The sequence below is a fragment of the Phascolarctos cinereus genome, unplaced genomic scaffold (genome assembly GCF_003287225.1).
Source record: "Phascolarctos cinereus isolate Bilbo 61053 unplaced genomic scaffold, phaCin_HiC Scaffold_4;HRSCAF=312, whole genome shotgun sequence".
Classification (NCBI taxonomy): domain Eukaryota; kingdom Metazoa; phylum Chordata; class Mammalia; order Diprotodontia; family Phascolarctidae; genus Phascolarctos; species Phascolarctos cinereus.
Genome location: NW_027555847.1, coordinates 721,111,777 through 721,126,943, shown reverse-complemented (window position 1 = coordinate 721,126,943; position 15,167 = coordinate 721,111,777). Strand labels below are relative to the sequence as shown.

Genomic DNA, 15,167 nt, shown 5'->3' with positions numbered 1-15,167 from the left:
TCTGTTGAGCTCTGGTCTTTTTATCAGGAAAGTTTGGAAGTCCCCTATTTTGTTGAATGTCCTTCTTTTCCCCTGAAATATTGTGCTCATTTTTGCTGGGTAATTGATCCTTGGTTGTAATCCAAGCTCCTTTGTCTTGTGGAATATTGTATTCCACGCCCTACGGTCTTTTAATGTAGAAGCTGCAAGGTCCTGTGTAATCCTGACTGTGGTTCCATAATACGTAAATTGTTTCTTTCAAAGTTGACCTATAGTTTTGGAATTTGGCTACTAAATTCCTTGGAGTTTTCAATTTGGGAGCTCTTTCAGGAGATGATCAGTGGACTCTTTCTATGGCTATTTTAACCCTCTGGTTCTAGGACTTCAGGGCAATTTTCCTTGATGATTTCCTGAAAGATGCTGTCCAGGCTTTTTTTTCCATTGTGATTTTCAGGTTGACCAATAATTTTTAAATTGTTTGTCCTAGATCTATTTTCCAGGTCACTTGTTTTATCAGTGAAGTATTTTCCATTTTCATCTATTTTTTTCATTCTTTTGTTTCTGTTTGACTGATTCTTGCTCTCTCATAGAGTCATTAGCTTCCATTTGCTCAATTCTAATTTTTAACAAATTGTTTTCTTCTATTAGATTTTGTACCTCCTTTTCCATTTGGCCCATTTTATTTTTTAAGGAGTTCTCTTCAGTGAGTTTTTCTGTCTCCTTTTCCATTTGGCCAATTGTGCTTTTTAAGGAGTTGTTTTATTCAGTGTCCTTTTTTTTCCATTTGGCCAATTGTATGTTTTAAGGATTTGTTTTCTGTAGCTAATTTTTGTCCTTCCTTTTCTCTCTCTTGCAGACCTCTCATTTCTTTTCCCAATTTTTCTTCTACCTCTTATTTGAATTTTAAAATCCTTCTTGAGCTCTTCCAAGTAGGCTTTTTGGGTTTCAGTTCAGTTCGTATTCTTTTTTGAGGTTCCAGATGTGGGTTTGTTGATTGTGTTGTCCTCTTCAGAATTTCTGCCTTGATCATCACTGTCCCCATAATAAGAATCTATGGTATATTTCTTCTTGCTCATGGTGTTTGTTTATTTCCTGGCCTTTAAAAAGATCAAGGTCTCCTGCTGGGGAGCAGGGGACACTGATCCAAGCTTCTTGTGCTGGGAGCCTGGTTATTGGCTTTGTGTGCTAGGGCTTCAACTGCTGGCAGGTGGAGACTGTAGGGTTCTGGCAGGTTACCTGGCATTGTGCTGGAATCAGCAACACTAGAACTCTTGGGGTAAGATTGGATAGTCTGGGCCCTGGAGGTTGCCTGCTCACTCAGGCCTTTCCTTTCCCTCCTTTTGCTTTCTTCGGCTCCTTTCAGATGGATGTTTCATTGCTGCAGGATGTTTCTCCATCTGGGGCTTTCCCCCTTGGAGCACTTCCCAGAGTTTTGCTGAGGCACTGGGAGACTTGACTGCTGTAGAACACCAAGGCATATGGTGGTTTTCCAAGCCAGTTTCCACTGGTTCTCCTGACTATACTGAGGTACCCAGGGATCCCGGTGCTGGTTTTTGCCTGTTCCACCATCTGGGTTTCAAGATCTCCCCCTGCTATGCTGAGCTGGGGTTTTCTGCTAGCTTGTTGGGATGCCTCCCATGCTGTACTGCTCCCCCTTCCCTCAGGGCAAGAGGGGCCTTTCCCATTAATCCCTCAAGCTACTTGGGCTACTGGACTGCTGCACCAAGTCTTTCTTCTGATTCAGCTGTTCCGGGGTTTTTCTGTGGTGATATTTTCTGGGCTTTCAGAGGTTAATAAAGTATGGTAAGAGCAACTTACTTCTTACTCTGTCATCTTGGCTCCCAGAAGTGGAACTCTTGACCCTGGCTTTTTGGCCCTCTTCTTCAACCCACAGGTGCTTAGGTCCCAGCAACTAGGCCTGCAGCTGCATTATTTTGGGTTGGGCTTTGCCCAGGTCACAGATGGGAGATGAATGGGTGCTGTCTCCTTGCAGCATAGGCCCATAGGACTGCTACTTGATGATCTCAGAAGTCCCTTCCAGCTCTACAACCTTTGTTTTACAGTTGAGGAAACTCTGGCTTGGAGAAGGATCATGACTTGCCCAACATCTCACAAAAGCAGAACCAACAGTCAAACCCAGGCCTTTTGCTATCTTATTTTAGACTATATTCCTTCTTCCTTACCTTAGTAACAGAAGCACAAAATCTCAGAGCTGCAATGAGCCTCAGTGGCCATTTAGCCTGGCCCAGGTCCCCAAAGAATACCTATGATAATACCTCTGACAAGTGATTATGCAATCTCTGCTTGAAGGTCCCCAGTGATGGGGAACTCACTACCTCTGGAGGCAGCTTGTCCTACCTTGGGGCAGCTCTTACAGTTACAAAGTTCTCTCATCCATTCAGCCCAAATTTGCCTCTTCATACTGTTCACTCATTACTTTGGGTTCTGCCTTGAGGGTCAAAGCAAAACAAACATATGTAATCCCTCTTCTCCAGGACACCCTTTCAAATGCTTGAAGTTAGGGATCATGGGCCCCCTAAGGCTTCTTTCCTCCAGTCTAAACACCTCAAGTTTATTCAATCAGGCCTCATGTGGCAGGTAGTGCCTTGAGGAGTCCAGGGGCCTAGAGTGCAGTGAGTCAGATAGAGAACACCCAGCAGAGGCTGAAGGACTCACCTGTAATAGTGAAGATCCCTGTGATGACCAATAGGATGATGATAGCTACATAAAGATCCAACCCGAGGGCCAGGTTGATGAATATGGCTCCCGAGAACATGTTTCCCTGAGAATGAGAAGACATCAGGATCAAGGAGAATGGAGGTTTATGACTGCTGAGGGGATAATGATGACTGAAGAAATAAAATGTTCTGGGTTAGAGACCTGGATTTGATGGGGGTTTTGGTTGCTTGTACTCAGACCACACTTCCAATATCATATTCCTCTCTGGCCTGAGAAACACTATACTTGACAGTTTTCTCTCCAGCCGAAGAATCCTATCTCTGGCAATAACTCATGAGTGGGAGCAGTGAGGCAAACTATCTCTCCCTGCCACAAGAACAAGCTGACCTCTGTAGAATTTCCCTTCTATGAACAGGACTATCTTGTACCAGCAGAAGTATCAAGTACTGATGCCCACAGTTGCCATTTACAATCCAGAGGTCAAGCTATAGACTTCAACTCCTGAAGCTATTCCGACATAACAGACCAAAAACATACCCCTTAGGAAATCCCCAGTGTGAATGATGCCTGTGACCAAAGCTGCATGTTATCACCTAATTAGCATACTTGGCACAAAATCCAGTACTTTTCCTATATAAGCTTTAGCATCAGTCCTGCCAGGTTGCAAGTTCCCTAAGGAGCTCTGCCCACCATGGAAGATTCCTTGAGAATCCTTGTGCATTATACAGCATTACAATAAGTCTTTGCTACCTTGACTCAAAGAATGCTTGAGTCTATGAATTCATTCCAGAAGACCCTGTCCTGTACTCTGGTCTTTGAGGGGACCACAATATTTTCTCAGACCACAATATTTTTGGCACTCAACGTGGGGCCTGTCTAAAGTCTCAGGTATTCTCTGACTCAACGTAAGCCTACCCTCCCCTTGCCCTGTAGTTGGGTCACCTTTCAAGCAACTAGGAAGATTTGTAAAGGCTTTGGGTTGAACCTGCAACAGGCTCTCGCAGAATTCCCTCTTAACACAGTATGCCTTCTTTTGGGAACATCTGCAGATCATTTTTCTCCCTCTCCAGGATGCTGGTTGAGGCAACTGGCTACAGGTGCTTATTGGTTTCCTTCCCTTTCTCTCTAAGGCATGTAGGCACAGAAATGGTCAAATTCTCCCCTCCCCCCTACACTCAAGGATCTGCCCCAGGTTATCTTTTACAGAACTGGAGAAAGCTCAGTCTCCAAGACCTTATAAAGGAATATTTTGCCTGGCTTCTATACTATCTGGAGGACCATGAAAAAAAAGTTGTCTGATTTATGGAGGGGATTTCTGACAAGACTCTCTGAGCTTTTGGATTCTCTCTGTCATTATCTGTATTATCCTGTATCCTGTATCTGTTCTGCATTTGTGGCTCTGTGTGGTGTGAGTGAGTTTCTATGTGTAATCTGACACCCTATAGGGTTCAAAATGCAGCCAGCCAGCAAGAGTAACATTCAAGGGCTGCAGCTGGACTTTGGAATTCCACTTTCTTTCTCTCCCTCCCTGATTACAGGGGCCTCAGAGAAGTGGGGAGACAGGAGAGACATAGAGAGAGAAACATTTTACTGTTTAGGTTATATGATTGGTAAAGGCAGGTCGAGAAAGGTAAGAGAAGTGTCAGATCAGAATTGGAAAGAAATAAGATATGTGCAGTTTTAAAGGGACTTTAATCAAAGTCCACCAGAGGGATAGGTAGGTAGAAGGAAAGTCAAGAAAGTTTAATCATGTAGGAATGAGAGGAGCATGGGGAGAAAGAAAGGCATAACCTGTCTGCACGGACTGTGTGAACAGAGGGTTTGAGAGTAAACAGTTTGGAAACTTCTGGAAAATTGTTGGTAAAAATTTTCTCTCTCTCTACATTCCAATTCTGGCCAAATTTTAAATGCGGGAAAAGAGACAAGAAAGAAAGGGGGAACCTTTTACTCTCAGATCAAAGAGAGGCAGGTTGAATAGAACTTAATCTTTCCTACCTCACATAAAAGAAAAAAAAGTTTTTGTGTACTGGAACACAAACAAAAGGTAACTAAATTCATTTTCGTCTTCTTCTTTTTTTTTTTTTTGGAATAGAAGAGCATTTTTTTAATTGCTTACTAGGTGCCAAACACTGTATTAAGCCGTAAAGATACGTATAGAAAAGCTATTCAATTCCTTCTGTCAAGCAGCTCACATTTCAATTAGGGGAGACAAATATTACATCAAATGAATCCCACTGTGAGGACAATATCCCATATCCATGGCCCTCTATCTTTACGAAGAAGAGAGGGAGGTGCCTTTTCTCCTCCCTTCTCTGGGGCCAAACATGTTTTTTTTTAAATTAATTTATTTTATTTTTACTTTTCAACATTCACTTCCACAAGATTTTAAGTTCCAAATTATCTCCCCATCTCGTCCCTCTCCCTGCCCGAAGATGGCATGCATTCTGAATACTCCTTCCCCTAATCTGCCCTCCCTTCTATCTCCCCACCTCTTCTATTACCCCCTTTTCCTTCAATTTTCCTGTAGGGCAGGATAGATTTCTATATCCCATTACCTGTGTATCTTATTTCCCAGTTGCACGTGAAAACAATTTTTTAACATTTCTTTTTAAAACTTTGGGTTCCTAATTTTCTCCCTTCCTCCCTCTCCATCCACCTTCATTGAGAAGATAAGCAACTAAATACAAGTTATACATGTGTAATCGTGCAAAACACTTCCATAGTAGTCATGTTGTGAAAAACTAACTAGATTTCCCTTGATCCTATCCTCCCCCCCATTTATTCTATTCTCTCTTTTAACCTTGTCCCTCCTTAGATGTGTTTGCTTCTGATTACCCCTTCCCCCAATCTGCAATCCCTTCTATCATCCCCCTGCTCTCTTGTCCCCTTCTCTCCCCACCTATTTTCCAGTAGGGTAAGATAGATTTCCATATCCAATTGAGTGCTTATGTTATTCCCTCCTTAAGCCAAATCCAATGAGAATAAGATTCACTCATTCCCTCTCACCTTCCCCCATTTCCTCTCCACTGTAAAAGCCTTTTCTTGTCTGTTTCATGTGAGATAATTTGCTCCATTCTACCTCTCCCTTGCACCTTCTCCCAGTATAATCTTCTCTCACCCCTTAATTTTATTCTCCAGATATCACCCTCTTCATCTTCAACTTTCCCTGTGCCTTCTATTTATCTATCTATTGATTTACATATACATATAATTTTTCCCTCCCACTACCCTAATACTGACAAAGGACTCATGAGTTACAAATACCATCTTTCCATGCGGAATGTAAACAGTTCAACCTTAATAAGTCCCTTAAGATTTCTCTTTCCTGTTTACCTTTTCATGCTTCTCTTGAGTCTTGTATTTGAAAGTCAAATTTTCTGTTCAGCTCTGGTCTTTTCATCAATTATGCTTGAAAGTCCTCTATTTCACTGAATATCCATTTTTGCCCCTGAAGGATTATACTCAGTTTTGCTGAGTAGGTGATTCTTGGTTGTAATCCTATCTCCTTTGCCCTCCAGAATATTATATTCCAAGCCCTCTGGTCCCTTAATGTAGAAGCTGCTAAATCATGTGTTATCCTGATTGTGTTTCCACAATACTTAAATTGTTTCTTTATGGCTACTTGCAATATTTTCTCCTTGACCTGGGAACTCTGGAATTTGGCTACAATATTACTAGGAGTTTTCCTTTGGGGATTTCTTTCAGGAGGTGATTGGTGGATTCTTTCAATTTCTATTTTGCCCTCTGATTCTAAAATATCAGGGCAGTTTCCTTGATAATTTCTTGAAAGATGATGTCTAGGCTATTTTTTTGATCATGGCTTTCAGATAGTCCAATAATTTTTAAATTCTCTCTCCTGGATCTATTTTCCAGCTCAGTTGTTTTTTCCAATAAGACATTTCACATTGTCTTCTATTTTTTCATTCTTTTGGTTTTGTTTTATATCTTGATTTCTCATAAAGTCACTAGCTTTCAATTGCTCCATTCTAATTTTTGAGGAAGTATTTTCTTCAGTGAGCTTTTGGACTTCCTTTTCCATTTGGCCAATTTTGCTTTTTAGGGCATTCTTCTCCGCATTTGCTTTTTGGACCACTTTTCCTGTTTAGGCTAGGCTATTTTTAAGGTGTTATTTTCTTCAGTACTTTTTTGGGTCTCCTTTAGCAAGCTGTTGACTTGTTTTTCATGATTTTCTTGCATCACTCTCATTTCTCTTCCAAGTTTTTCCCCTACTTCTCTCACTTGCTTCTCAAAATCCTTTTTGAGCTCTTCCTGGGACTGATTCATATTTTTCTTGGAGGCTTTGAAATGTAGGAGTTTTGACTTTGTTGTCTTCTTTTGGTTGTATGTTTTGGTCTTCTTTGTCACCAAAGAAAGATTCTATAGTCTGACTTTTTGTGCAGTTTGCTCATGATCCCAGCCAATTACTTGAGTTTTAAACTCTTTGCTAAGGTAGGGGGTCTGCTTCCAGTGTGAAGAATGTACTGTACCAAGCTTTGGGGGGGGTCGTGCAGCTGTTTTTAGAGATACTTCTAGGGACCTGCAAATTTTCAGTTCTTCCAAGGTGGTTCGATCAAGGGTGAGGTATTTACTTCTTTCCTGGCCTGTGCTCTGGTCTATAAGTGACCATAAGCACTCTTTTTTGCCTTGGAACTGTGAGGAAGATTCCCTGTCCACCACCACCACCATGGCAGCACAACCTAGCTTCTCTCTCACCGTGGTCACAGACCTTTCCTACTGACCTTCTAAGTTCTCTTTGGCATTCATGGGTTGAGAAGTCTGGAAACTACCACAACTGCCCATGATTCAGTCTTCTGAGGGCTGCTCCAGGTTTGCTGAGGCCTGATTTGCCTGTACACCCATGCTGAACTGCGTTCCTCTACTAGACTGGTGCAATAGACCTTTCAAATCAACCATCTAGGTTGTCTTGGGCTGGAAATTTGTTTCACTCTGTCTTTTTGTAGGTTCTGCTGCTTTGGAATTTGTTTAGAGCCATTTTTACAGGTATTTAGAGGGGTTTGGGTGAGAGCTCAAGCAAATCGCTGTTTTTACCCATTCTGATCTTTTTTAAGGGAAATGTTGCATTCCTAATTTGCTGCTAAAGTCAGACTTTATTATACTATTTGGCACTAAGGCAAGTTGGGAAAATGTATGGATCTGAAATTTATTAACTGGGTGACATTAAGCAAGTTACCTCAGTTTACCTCACATGATTGGAAGGTGCTGAACACAATGCCTGGCAGAGGGTGGACACTATAAATATTAACTGTTATTATTGGTTCCTTAATCAGATGGGACCAGTATACAAGGCCAAAGGTGATGAAATACCCAGTTTTCTATGTAAGGTAATTTGGAAATGTATTCAACAGAATTGGAGTCACCTGAGTGGTAAGGTGTTTGTTTCAAGTACATAATATTACTTCAAATTGGTAAACTTTTGGATCAGTTATGTCAAGCAACTTTTCATAATTTGGATGCTGTTAAAGTAGGAACTGAAAGAAACTAAAGTATGATGGGAAAATTGTGTAAAACCAGTTATGTTATTTTATCACCCCTGCTAATCCTGTCTTATAATGTTTTATAACTACCATTTAGAAAACCAGATATTTCTGCCTTTGCCTATAGTTAAAGAGGAGGTTACAACTAAAACAATTTGGCTATCACTTATGAAAGTTGTAAGATTGTTAACTAAGGGGTTAAGTCATTTGGGGTTACTGTTTTAATTCTAAAAACTAAAATTGTTCATTGATTACTATGTGTGAAAAGGAGAGGACTGGGTGAAAGCTTTATCCAGATTGGTTCTGCCCATTCATAACAGTCCTCCTTGGAGTATGAGGATCAGAAGGCAGGGGCGCCAATAGCAGCCCTCCCCTGGGTCCATGGCAATTCCCCTTATTTTGTAAACTTGCCAAGGTCCCTGAAAACCATCTGTGTGGGCAAGGTCATCAGCCTTGGGAAAAGAACTTGTTTGGGGTATGGAGTTCCTAAACAATGAACTTGGCTTGCTCAGAAGTTGCAAGTTTATGTATAATAGAGAGAAAGGATTTCTAATGATTGGCTTTTACATGAGGACAAGTTTAAATTTGAGATGGAATCCCTTATGTATGTGAGTTCTGGTAAATCTTTATTGCTTATTGCAACTCCACGAGAGTAAAATTGACTGTATCTGAGTCTAAGCCGTGGTTAGTGAAACTTACTGTTTGAGGTTAAAGGCTCTTGGGACTGTAACTAATTCTGAGTTTGAATTTGTGTATCATTGTCTGCATTAAATCAGTACCTGAGAAAAATGTCACAAGCTACTTGGAGGGAATGTGATCCTGTATTGTTAACAGGTGGAGGTCTGCATCTGGGAAAAATCCATAAGGACAATCTTAGCCTCAATCTAGGATGGGATCTTCCTGGCTCAGTTTCCCCATTGTGTTCTTTTGAAAAGAAATGTTTCTCACATGACTATTCCCGAGCCTGATTTGAGGTGGTATTGATACTGCATGGTTGGAGAACTGTGACTCTTATCTAAATTCAAACAGAGCTAAGGACATTCTATCCTGTTATATTTGGTATGTTGCATGTCCCTGCCTTTTCCTTTTATAGCAAATTTCTACGATCAGAGCAAGTGGTCAGTAAAAGACATGAGCATAATGTAAGTATGTGAGATCTTGCTATTTTGATCTGAATTTGTAATCATTAATCATTTTACAATCATTCCTAAATAAGAGTTAAAATTAATGTTTGAACTTATGATACGTAAAAGATTCAATTTCTGAAGTATCTCTTTCTTTCACAGTGAGTGTAATTAGAGAAAGATAAACAAGCTTGTGAAATAAAGGTGTATCTATTTAGTTCTGAGGTTGAAGTTAGGAATCTCTTTTTTTAAGGCAATACAATTATGTTAGTGAAGAGTAACAACTTATGAGCTATCTTGTGCTATGGTTGAAATATAAAGGAATGTTGAGCAGTCTGAGTAATGGGTTCAAAAGATTTAGAAAGATAAATAAAGGTTTGATTGAAAATATGGAAGGTAGACAAGAAAGTTTGTGGACAAATGGGGGATATCCAAGTCACTCCTGTCATCCATGGATAGTTGCTCTGGGTACCTTTGTGCCAAATTCAGATGGTTTAAGTATTTTGAGAGGGTGTGAGGAAGTATGACAGTATTTTAAGAAGAAAGGCAATATAGGGGCATCTAGGTGGTGCAGTGGATAGAGCACTGGCTCTGGAGTTAGGAGGACTTGAATTCAAATCCGGACTCAGACACATGATACTCACTAGCTGTGTGACCCTGGGCAAGTCACTTAACCCCAATTGCAAAGAAGAAGAAGAAGAAGAAGAAGAAGAAGAAGAAGAAGAAGAAGAAGAAGAAGAAGGAGAAGGAGAAGGAGAAGGAGAAGGAGAAGGAGAAGGAGAAGAAGAAGAAGAAGAAGAAGAAGAAGAAGAAGAAGAAGAAGAAGAAGAGCAATAGCTCAACCAAATTTCAGATAGCTGTGTTGGCAGAACAGCTCATACTTACCCCACTTCTGGTCATTTTCTGCTTACTCCTTTTTGGCCCTTGTCTGCTTAATCTCCTTGCTAGATTTATCTCCTCTACACTCAGTGCCCTCACTTCCAGATGACTGGTCAGGCTGGTTACCAGCCTCTGTCCAAGACTACAACTCATCACCCTTTGGACCTGGCATCAGCCAAGTTTGGGATACTGGCTAAAACACTGACACCTGGAATGGAGGGACTTCATGAGGCAGGAATGGCTCTACAGCCAATCCCAGGATGGAGTAGTTTCAGAAACTGAGACCTTCATCCTTTACCCCAAAAGATTTTGGGTCCCATCTGTTTAAGGGGTGAGTGATGGTGTGCTTCACTGCTTGTACTCAGACCACACTTCCAATATCATATTCCTCTCTGGCCTGAGAAACACTATCCTTGACAGTTTTCTCTCCAGCCAAAGAATCCTATCTCTGGCAATAACGCATGAGTGAGAGCAGTGAGGTAAACTATCTCTCCCTGTTACAAGAACAAGCTGACCTCTGTAGAATTTCCCTTCTATGAATAGGACTATTTTGTACCAGCAGAAGTATCAAGTACTGATGCCCACAGTTGCCATTTACAATCCAGAGGTCAAGCTATAGACTTCAACTCCTGAAGCTATCTTATTTCAGACATAACAGACCAAAAACATACCCCTTAGGAAATCCCCAGTGTGAATGATGCCTGTGACCAAAGCTGCATGTTATCACCTAATTAGCATACTTGGCACAAAATCCAGTACTTTTCCTATATAAGCTTTAGCATCAGTCCTGCCAGGTTGCAAGTTCCCTAAGGAGCTCTGCCCACCATGGAAGATTCCTTGAGAATCCTTGTGCATTATACAGCATTACAATAAATCTTTGCCACCTTGACTCAAAGCATGCTTGAGTCTCTGAATTCATTCCAGAAGACCCTGTCATGTACTCTGGTCCTTGAGGGGTCAAAATCTTTCGGACCATGACAGACTCTGAGTCAGAATCTGGCTCCTGTCCTGGCTATGCCTCTGGATTGACTTGAGGAAGCCTCCTTCTCTCTCTCTGGCTCTCACTTAACCTCATCTATAAAAAGAGGGGGTAGACCAAGATGATGGAGAAACAGTGTAGCATTCTCCTGGAAAGTGTACCTGATTTTGAAGTCAAAAGATTTGACCTTGAACCCTGGCTCTGTGACTTACTGCTTGGGTGGTCTTGGCCATTGGCTTCTCCTCTCTGGGTCTCAGTTTTCTTCTCCATTAAACAGGGAGGTCAGATTAATGTGACTAGAAAGTTGTGGAGTCCAGAGGACTACACTGAATTGGGAATCCCAGGATTTAGGTTTGAATCCTGTTTCTGGGACCTTCCTGTCACTGGGCATCAGCTTTCTCATGTGACATGAGGAATTCAGACTAAGAAGATGGGGAAGTAGTGGGAAAAGTTCTGAGTTTGGAAGAGGAAGGCCTCATTTTGAATTTCAACTCTGTCTGTTACTACCTGTGTGACCTTGGGCAAGTCTCTTTCCCTCTAGAAGCCTCAGGTTATTAATTTGTGAAATGAAGGAGCTAGATGTGATGATACCACCAGCTCTCATTTGCCATGAATGCTTTAACACTTCCAGAATGTATGATTTTGTCTGTGGGTGGTCTCTCCACCATTCCAGAATGCAGCCCATCTATGCCTCAGTAGACAATCTTTGACAGGTTGCTTTGGGAAAAAAAATCAATACTTGTGTAGTATACTTAGACACATAGGTCACCTTCCTTTTATGATAGGGATTCAGCAGGAAGATTGATAGAGTTCTAGAATGGACTGTAAGGGACCCTAGGAGATCCCCTAGTCAAAAGCCCTTGTCTCATAGAAAAAGAAAGGGAATCAAGGCAAGGAGCCAAGATGGAAGAGTAACAGCAGTGATTTGTTTGAACTCTCCCCCAAACGCTTCCAAATACCTGTAAAAGTGGCTCCAAACAAATTCTACAGCAGCAGAACCCACAAAAATACAGAGTGAAACAAATTTCCAGTCCAAGACAACCTGGTCGACTGGAAAGATCTGTTGCACTGGGCTGGGAGAGGAGTGCAGTTAAGCATGGGCCACCAAGCAGGCAAAGACCGGTCCTCAGCAAACCTGGAGCAGGCCTCATGGGATTCAATCAAGGGGAACTGTGGCAGTTTCCAGACTTCTCAACCCACAAACACCAAAGACAAGTTAAAAGGTCAGGAGGAAAGGAACTCTGTCTCGCCCCAGTCTCAGCACAGCCCATGGGCAGCAGCTGCTTCCAGAGCTCCTAGCCCACAGATAGAGGGAGAACAAGCAGCTAATCAGAGAGGGATTGCAAGGGTCTCTTTGCTAACACTGAGGCAGGATTCTCTTACTTTGTCCATGCTTGGATCTGGGTCTCAGTTCTGGGTAGTGGTCCTGGGGCAAGGAGGAGGGCTGGTATGGTGGTGGTGAAGATGGAATCTTCCTCACAGTTCCAAGGCCATAAAGAGTGCTTGTGGTCACTCATAGACCAGAGCACAGACCAGGAAAGGAATAAACACCTCACCCTTGATCATACCACCGTGGAAGAACTGAAAATTTACAGGTCCCTAGAAGTATCTCTGAAAACAGCTGCACAAACTCCCCGAAGCTTAGGACAGTACATTCTCCACACTGGAAGCAGACCTCTACCTTAACAAAGAGTTAAACTCAAGTAATTGTCTGGGATCATGACCAAGCTTTGAAAAAAAGTCAGACACATAGAATCGTGCTTTGGTGACAAAGAAGATCAAAACATACAACCAGAAGAAGACAATAAAGTCAAAGCTCCTACATCCAAAGCCTCCAAGAAAAATATGAATCAGTCTCAAGCCATGGAAGAGCTCAAAAAGGATTTTGAGAAGCGAGTAAGAGAAGTAGAGGAAAAACTTGGAAGAGAAATGAGACTGATGCAAGAAAATCATGAAGAACAAGTCAACAGCTTGCTAAAGGAGACCCAAAACATACTGAAGAAAATAACATCTTAAAAATAGCCTAACCTAAACAGCAAAAGTGGTCCAAAAAGCAAATGCGGAGAAGAATGCCTTAAAAAATAAAATTTGTCAAATGGAAAAGAAAGTCCAAAAGTTCACTGAAGAAAATACTTCCTTAAAAATTAGAATGGAACACATGAAAGCTAATGAGGTTAGAATGACGATAAGAAAGGAGGGGATGATAGAAGGGAGGGCAGTTTGGGGAGGGTGTAATCAGAAGCAAACACTTTGAGGAGGGACAGTGTCAAAAGAGAGAATAGAATAAATGGGGGTGGGATAAGATGAAGGGAAATAAAGTTAGTTTTTCACAACATGACTATTATGGAAGTTATTTGCATAAATACATGTGGATAAACTGCATCGAGTTGCTTGTCTTCTCAATGAGGGTGATTGGGGAGAGACGAAGGGAGAGAATCTGGAATCCAAAGTTTTAAAAACAAATATTAAATATTGTTTTTACATGCAACTGATAAATAAGGTATACAGGCAATGGGGGATAGAAATCTATTCTGCCCTACAGGAAAATAGAAAAAGAAGGAGAAAAGAGAAATGGGGGGGGTGATAGAAGGAAAGGCAGATTAGGGGAAAGGGGTATTCAGAATGCAGGCTGTTTGGGGGCAAGATGAGAAAAAAATTTGGAACTCAAAATCTTGTGGAAGTGAACATTGAAAACTAAAAATAAATAAAACAGAAAAAAGACACTATTTACCTCAGGAAAAAAAGAAAAAGAAAGAAAGGGAATCCCTGAGAAGTTGAGTGATTTTCTCAAAGTCATACAGCTAAGAAAGCTCAAAGACTTAGTTCAGCATTCCTTCCCTGACAGCTTAGTGGTCATGAGACCTACAGATTTCTGTTGTCTTTTTTCAATTATGTCCCACTCTTCATGACCACATTTGGGGTTTTCTTAGCAAAGATGTTGGAGCAATTTGCTATTTCCTTCTCTACCTCATTTTACAGATGAGGAAACTGAGGTAAACACGGTAAGAGATGTACCCAGGGTCACACAGCTAGTAAGTGTCTCAGACCAAATGTGAACTCAAGAAAACAAGACTTCCTGACTCCATGGCCTTGCTCTGTGCACCAAGGCACCATCTGACAGTCCCAAACCTATGAATGCTCTGTTCCAAGGGTGCAGAACCTCTGGTCTCAAGGCCATATGCAGCTATTCAGGTCCTCAAATGGGGCCCTTTGAATGAATCCAAACTTCACAGAACAAATCTCTTCAATAAAAACATTTGTTCTGTAAAACTTGGACTCACCCAAGGACCTAGAAGACCACATGTGGCCTCAAGGCTACTGGTTCCCCATCCCTGCCCGTTCTAAATAGTGAGCAGGACACCCACACAGACAGAAAGGTGCAGATAATTAGGAGCTCCAGTCTCTCCCTAGAGACCTTACATGTGGAACTCTGTGACATTTAAGAGGCAGAGTAACATGGTGGTGAGAACCGAGAAGCCCTGGGATCCAGTCCTGTCACTTTCCCACATGGGCTCTGTATGTCAAACCACTTCATCTCTGACTGCGTCAAGGGAATTCTCGGACTCTTAAGTCACAGATGAGCTGAGTTGATAGAAGGAGTTTCCACCCTGGAAGTTCCCTACATAGTTATAGACCCCATGTTAGCCAACCCCCACCAAGAAAAAGAAGAGATATCAAAGTATGAGTAGATATTATTTGAGGACAGCATTGAGGTCGCATCATTGAGTGAACAACAACACATGTCATGAGGAAGATGGGAGGTGTGGGGATGGCCTGGCCTCCCTCCTGACACACCCTGCTACTCCCTGGGTTCTGGCCAAGTCCTGATCCCTCTCAGAAAACTATGACATTGTGATTAAAAGCTCATTACTTGTCCCTCCCCCCTCTTCCACCCCCACTTATCACTGCCCTTTGAAATGTACATTAGCAGCTAAAGCATTTGTAAGGGTTCTGTCTGTCCTAGGAAATAACACTCCTACTTTTGTTTTCTAACTCTGAATGTCTGAACAGAAAGAGAAACAAAGCTCAGAG

At 41.7% G+C, this 15,167-nt stretch overlaps 1 protein-coding gene across 1 annotated transcript in view; it reads right to left on the bottom strand.

Annotated features, from left to right (window-relative positions):
* LOC110215229 (solute carrier family 5 member 4-like) overlaps positions 1 to 15,167 on the bottom strand; it is a 58,859-nt gene that overhangs the window by 25,374 nt on the left and 18,318 nt on the right. Inside the window, 1 exon segment of the mRNA XM_020996543.2 lies at positions 2,656 to 2,761. Within this exon segment, the coding sequence (XP_020852202.1) occupies positions 2,656 to 2,761 (106 nt within the window).